Here is a 7,336-nt window from a genome sequence, read left to right as displayed (position 1 = left end):
TTTTTTTTTTGTTTGGCAGGCCCAGGCTGGATTCGAACTCACCACCTTAGGTGTATGTGGCTGATGCCTTAGCCGCTTGAGCCACAGGCGCTGAGCCTTATTAACAGTTTTAAGTTGAGCATTGTGGCAGATGCCTGTAGTCCCAGCTACATGGGAGGCTGAGAATCGCTTAAGCCCAAGAGTTTGAGGTTGCTGTGAGCTGTGACGCCACAGACCTCTACCAAGAGCGACATAGTGAGACTCTGTCTCAAAAAAAAAAAGTTTAAATATACTATATTGGCATTTGTTTTCTATTTGTTTCTGTGTGTCCATTCTATTTTTTCTCTTTTTCTGCCTTCCTATGGATTATTCTAAAATAGATTTCATTTATTTATTTATTTATTTTGAGACAGTCTTACTTGTCACTCTCCATTAGAGTGCTATGGCATCACAGCTCACAGCAACCTCAAATTCTTGGGCTTAAGCGATTCTCTTGCCTCAGCCTCCCAAGTAGCTAGGACTACAGGCACCTGCCACGACACCTGGCTATTTTTTTATTGCAGTTGTTATTGTTGTTTAGCTGGCCCAGGCTGGGTTCAAATCCACCACCCTTGGTGCATGTGGTTGGTGCTGTAACCACTATGCTATGGGCGCCAAGCCATTTTTATTTTTTTGGAGACAAGGTCTTGCTCTGTTGTCCATGCTGGAGGCTAGTCACTGCAGCCTTGACCCCTGGCCTCAAGCAGTCTTCCTGCCTCAGCCTCCCAGGCAGCTATGATTTATAGGCCTGCACCACTGTACTCAGCTAATTAAAAAAATAGAGACAGTCTCACTGTGTTCCCACAGGCTGGTCTCAAACTCCTGGACTCAAAAGATCTTTTTGCCTCCGCTCCCTGAGCCACCACACCAGGCTCATCTCTCAGGCATCTTTCTGGCTGTGGATTCCCCTTGTTTTGGTTCATGGTCATGCACATTGGTGATCATTGAACACGTTTATTTGATAGGATGCTGTTCTTTTCTGTTTGCACTCTTGGATCACGTAGAGGTTTCTTGGGTTCCATTTGTCAGTAGCTTATTAGGTAACTGCACCGAAGAGGACTTCTCTGCAGGGGTGTTCCATGGCCTGCTACGTAGGAACTGTGAATCCCAGTTTTGTGTGATGGGGATTTAAGATACTCAGGAAATGTATAGCATTATCACAAGTAAGTACAAAAATAATTAGACTTAGTGTCATTCATACATAATTTAATTTACCATCGTATCCTAACCAGATTTTGAGTATAAAATTTGTTTTTAATTTGGATAAATTGCCACTTTTATTTTTTATCTCTAGTTTCTTTTTTGTTTATCTTTGAGAAAGCCTAAAAGAGTTTCATTTCCTTTGTGATTCTCAGGAGCTAAAACCATTTCTCTAAGCAGGTCTACTCTGTCCACCAGGGACTGCTCGGGCCCAGCAGTATCACTCACACATTATTTTTCTCCATTGGAGATTCAGCAGAGGGGAGAGGGGAGCACTGTACCTCTTAACCTACTTGGTAGACTCTCTCAGGTAAACAGGAATGTGTTTCTCCAAAGACACGCACATTTATAGCTTCTTCTGGCTTCAGTCAAAACATAAAAGATGCTTTGTTTCATTGGAATAACCCCATTTTTTTCTTCTCTCTCAATAAGTCTGTTTTAGGAAGGTACCTGTGTTAATCCAGCAGAGAGTCCCTGTGTACATGAGGATTGTGAAGTTGTTTGATAGTTTTCTTCTGTGAGGCAAGGGCCTATTTTTATCTTTTTTCTTTTAAGTTAATTTTCTGATGGAAAGATATTAGTCCTCCCTAAATCTAGAGGGAGTTCTGAAAAATAAAACTAGATACTACTGATACATATGCCAGTGAAAGTAGCTTTGGGCTGAAGAGAAAGCAGTTGATTGAAAAATTGCCACTAGGAGCCAAGAAATTTTGTTTGTGATTGTACTGACAAATAATGTTCCCATTAACAACTAGGTAACTTCTGAATTAATAGCTCCCTGCATACTGTGTTCAGGGATGACAAGATAGCAAGAACGCTTTCTGCAAATAGGGGTGCACTTTTTGTGCCGTAGCAGAGGCGTGGGTGAAGATGGAATGGTGGTACGTTTGTATCCCTTACATGCTGGCCTGTTGGACCATGGTTCTTGGGGGGGAGCTGCTGCAAGGAGTTGAGGTCCCTTCTTTGGGTAGCACCTTTGAGCCTTATGTGGCAGCAAATGGAATGCACCCCAAAGAACCTATGGAATGTTTTTTCAGCCTTGGTAAAGAGAATCAGGAATTTCCTGTGTAGTTTAGAATAGGGGGGAGGTCTTATTATTTAGATTAGAAAAAGATCTAGATCTGAATAGTTAGAAAATTGTTTTTTCTTAGTATTACAGGAAGGAAATAAGTTAAAGGTCACTGCTTTGACTTTCATGCTAAAAATCCAAATTGCTGCTCAGTGCCCATAGCTCAGTGGTTAGGGAGCCAGACACATACACTGAGGCTGGCAGGTTCAAACTCAGCCAGGCCTGCTAAAACAACAATGACAACTACAACAAAAAAATAGCCTGGTGTTGCAGTGGGTGCCTGTAGTCCCAGCTACTTGGGAGACTGAGGCAAGAGAATCGCTTAAGCCCAAGAGTTTCAGGTTGCTGTGAGCTGTGATGCCACAGTACTCTACCAAGGGTGACAAAGTAAGACTGTCTCAAAAAAAAAAACAAACCAAATTTCCTTTTTTTTTTTTGTAGGCAGAGTCTCACTATGTCACCCTCAGTAGAGTGCTAAGGCGCCACAGCTCACAGCAACCTCAAACTCTTGGGCCTAAGTGATTCTCTTGCCTCAGCCTCCCAAATAGCTGAGACTACAGGTGCCCACTTCAATGCCCAGCTATTTTTAGAGAAGAGGTCTCGCTCTGGCTCAGGCCAGTCTTGAACCTGTGAGCTCAGACAGACCACCCACCTCAGCCTCCTAGATTGCTAGGATTACAGGCATGAGCCACCACACCCAGCCTCTAAATTTCATTTAAAAAATTTATTCTTCGATCTAAAATCCATCAAATGAATTTGGTTGGGGTCAAAGACATCATTTGTATTCTACTCAGAAATGGTATCTTTTATTAGATGGAAAATTGGCCCAAAGATGAATGTGATTTCTACCCTGTCTTCCCTTTCTCTGAGTGGACACTTTGTGTGTTTTTCAGTTCTTCGGTGCCATACTCCACAGCCAAAACGCCTCACGCAGTGATAACCCCAGTGGCTGCTAACCAAGCCAAGCAGGTACTGTATTGATTTTTACTTTAGCATTCATGCATTGTCTATCTTTGTAATTGAGAACTGTACTGTGCTAAATCTTGACTTTGTGTATATGAACCATAAGTCTGATAAAGGCTCAGGATCCTTACCCCATAACTTATGCCAGTGTTGACATGGTTATTAATGAGATTGGTCTTCAGGGCCTAATACTGTCTTCATAGACCGTTTGACATTCTGCACCTAGAAATCTTGGGTTGTAATTCTCATACCTTACATTTGTCTGAAGAATTATATTTTACTTTCATTTAACATTATCTCAGTTAATCCATACAACAGCCATGTGCAGTAGTAGGCAGGGCAGGTGTTTAGTTATGTCTTACTGCTGTAAGAAGCCTAGGCATGTTCACGGATTAGTAAGTGGAGGAACTAGAGCTGGGCCCAAGGCTTCTGACATCTTGTCTAGTGCTTTTTTTCACGACACTGCTCAATATCTGGGGGATAGGTTATCTTGTTTTCTCCTGCAAACTCTGTTTTTCAGAGTTTGCATATTTTCAGTGATGTTATGTCTAGCTTCAGGCTTTTGCCTGATAAACGTTTGTCTCCTACAAAAATAAGTTATATTGTAAACAGTTAAATAATCTGGAAGTAAATAGTAGGAGATGACTGGAGGGTAGATCAAGCTTTCTCTGAAACGTTTCCTAAGAAATCCTGGTTTCTCTACTGTTCGTCTCTGAAATCAGTAACTTTAGTTTGTGTTTGGGCTTAAACGTAATATCAGGACTAGCCTCTGTGTTCCTTAGTTTACCTTGACTTAAAATGGCACTTAAGCATTTAGCCTTTGATCTTTTTTCTGGAGGTTTTCATGTTCAACAGGGAGGACACATGATAAGGCATAAATCATGACAAATGAGTGAGGAAACATTGGCTAGAGATGGATAAATTGAGCAGTTTTGCTTTTAACTTTATTGTAAGTCCATTGAGAGCTAGAACCATTTTACTCATTCATTAATTCATGTACCAAATACTCGAGTGACTTTTATGTGCCAAGCACTGTGCAAGGCACTGGGGAACTAACCACAAACCAGGCAGGCGTGACTTTGCCTCTTCCAGAACATTTCTGCTTCCTTCCTCTCATATGATCTTATAAGTGGTTGACTTAAATTGAAACTTTCTTTTACTTCTGTTTTTTTTTTTTTTGTAATTAAGCTAAATAAAAGTGTTTGTACTTGGTTACTTCAAATTGTATTTTTATATTTACATTTTATATGTTCCTCTATTTCAGAGGATGGTTAGTGTTTTAACATTTTGCTTGTACTCTGTTATAGGGGTCTCTCATAAATTCCCTAAAGCCATCTGGGCCCACACCAGCATCCAGTCAGTTGTCATCTGGTGATAAAGCTTCAGGTCTGTTTGCATTCTTGTTTTCCTAAAAACAAAAGTAAAAGATGCACTCCACAGTGGAGTTCCTTATTGAAGATCACAGAGGCAGTTGGTGTAGGAAGTCAGGTACAGAGATCATACATGTATTTGAAAGACCTCAGCTAATGAAGAATTTCTAGAAAATTAGTGAACCCTTCAACAGCTATGTAGATTTCTGAAATTTTGAGGTTGGTTTGAGAAACTTTAGAGCATTAGGAACTTCCTTTAAATTCTAAAAAAGAACAATAGTATTTTCTTCTCCTGGCTTACTGGATGGTCAGTATTCAGAGCAAAGTGGATAAGCATATTGAATTGTTTCTTCTTCTAAAAGGAATTAAAAATTCTCTTGGTTCATAGTCATAATTCAGAAGCTGGTAAGAAATAGAAAGTAAAACAAAGTTGTTGCAATGTAAGATCAGAGTAGATAAAGTAAGTCAATATTGTAAGTTTTGTGGCATCACATACTTCCCCAGCACTCACTCAAGCATAATTATCCTAATTAGCTTTCATAGTAACCATAAACGTTCTGATCAAACATTTTCCCAAGCCAAATTAAAGCAGCATGCTTTATTTAAACCTAGGTTTTATGTCCCTCTCCCTCAGTGTCCCCTGTTGTTGGCTCCTTTTCATGCCCCACCTGGTTGGGCATATATTGCTCCCACTCCCAGGGTCTTATGCTGCCCACAGTCCTGCATTTTTACCACACCCTGGACTCTGGCTTTTATTTTGACTCATGCTCTCAAATGTGTCTTCAAGCAAATTCTGTTAGAAACTCCGAACTTCACACATTGGCAGCCTCCATCCAGGAATCCCTACTCAGTTATACAATCATTCTAACATTGCTTGGTCATCTAGCACTTTCTAATTAGATTTTGCATTTATCTTAAGTAACTATTCCTTGTACTTAGAAGAAAAACATTATGTAAGTCAAAGTTGTATTCTAGAATTGAATACTTGCAAGCCCAGTTTTTTCATGCATGCCTCGCCCAAGAAGGAGGTATACAACACTTCTCAATTGGGGCTTAAAGCTTTATGTTAAAAGGAAAATTTTAGTGGAATGGTCAAAGGCTTTTGAATCATTTAGGATTCAAATTGACCAATTTATTTCTATTTCTGGCAAATATTTTAGAACTTGTTTTTTTTATTTTTTTGAAACAAGTCACACTCTGTTGTTTAGGCTGGAGTACATCCAAGCCTATAGCTCACAGCAACCGCAAACCCCTGAGCTCAGGCAATCCTCCTGCCTCAGCCTCTTGAGTAGCTGGGACCATAGGTGCCCACCACCACACCCACCTAATTATTCTATTTTTGTGGAAATGAGGTCTTGCTATGTAACTCAGACTGGTCTTGAATTTCTGGCCTTAAGTAATCCTCCTGCCTCAGTCTCCTAAAGTGCTAGGAGTATAGACATGAGCTATACCTATAGTACCCAGTCAGAAATAGTTTTTTTGTTTGTTTGTTTTGTTTTGTTTTTTGATACAGAGTCTTACTATGTCACCCTCGGTAGAGTGATGTGACGTCACAGCATAGCTCACAGCAGCCTCAAACTCTTGGGCTTAAGTGATTCTCTTTCCTCAGTGTCCCACGTAGCTGGGACTACAGGCCCCCGCCACAATGCCTGGCTATTTTTTGTTGCAGTTGTCATTGTTGTTTAGCAGACCCAAACCTGCCAGCCTCAGTGTATATGGCTGGCTCCATAACCACTGTGCTACGGACACTGAGCCAAGAAGTAGTTTTTGAGATCATATATCCTAACATTTTTTCAAGACTTCATTGGAGAGTTTTTTGTCACTCTTGAAGCTAAGAATCAAGGAAATCCAAGGGACTTTGCTTCATTCATATCTTAGGCAAGTAGTGTGAGTCTCAAATTTCTGTGATTCACCACTTAGTGGTGTTCTCACTTGCTGTGGAGTCAAGGTTTAGCAAAGAATTTTTTTCTTCTGGTAGGAAAACTTCTCTGAAAAATACTATTTAAGAGGTTGTAAAGAGTTTCTCTTTTTTAAGAAAAGCATCTTTTGGGGATGATGCCTGTGGCTCAGTGAGTAGGGCACCGGCCCCAAATACCAAGGATGGCGGATTTGAACCCGGCCCCAGCCAAACTGCAACAACAAAATAGCTGGACATTGTGGTGGGTGCCTGTAGTCCCAGCTACTTGGAAGGCTGAGGCAATAGAATCGCCTAAGCCCAAGACCTGGAGGCTGCTTTGAGCTGTGACGCCACAGAATGAGACTCTGTCTCAAAAAAAAAAAAAAAATTAAAAAGAAAAAAAAGAAAAGCATCTTTGGGTCAGGTACCATGGCTTGTGCCTATAATCGTAGCACTCTGAAAGGCTAAGGCAGGTAGATTGCCTGAGTTCAGGAGTTCCAGACCAGTCTGAGTAAAAGCGAGATGTCATCTCTAAAAAACAGCCAGGGGTTGTGGTGGGTGCCTAATAGGTCCCAGCTACTTGGGAAGCCCAGGCAAGAAGATGACTTGAGGGCGGCAGCCCCATATACTGAGACTGGCAGGTTCAAACCCAGCCTGGGCCTGAACAACAATGACAACTGCAACCAAAAAATAGCCGGGCGTTGCGGTGGATGCCTGTAGTCCCAGATACCTAGGAAGCTGAGGCAAGAGAATCACTTAAGCCCAAGAGTATGAGGTTGCTGTGAGCTGTGATGCCACAGCACTCTACCCAGGGCAACA

General features: G+C 41.2%; 1 protein-coding gene across 2 annotated transcripts in view; it reads left to right on the top strand.

Moving 5' to 3' along the window:
• NUP214 (nucleoporin 214) overlaps positions 1–7,336 on the top strand; it is a 107,655-nt gene that overhangs the window by 60,559 nt on the left and 39,760 nt on the right. For both annotated transcript variants that reach the window (XM_023516115.1, XM_023516114.1), the window contains exons 20-21: positions 3,181–3,256; positions 4,558–4,636. In XM_023516115.1, coding sequence (XP_023371883.1) covers positions 3,181–3,256; positions 4,558–4,636 — 155 coding nt within the window. The remainder of the gene's footprint in view (positions 1–3,180; positions 3,257–4,557; positions 4,637–7,336) is intronic.

The sequence above is a fragment of the Otolemur garnettii genome, unplaced genomic scaffold (genome assembly GCF_000181295.1).
Source record: "Otolemur garnettii isolate 467f Iridium unplaced genomic scaffold, OtoGar3 scaffold00087, whole genome shotgun sequence".
Lineage (NCBI taxonomy): Eukaryota > Metazoa > Chordata > Mammalia > Primates > Galagidae > Otolemur > Otolemur garnettii.
Note: the sequence above shows the minus strand (reverse complement) of the source record. Positions and strands in the feature narration are given on the sequence as shown.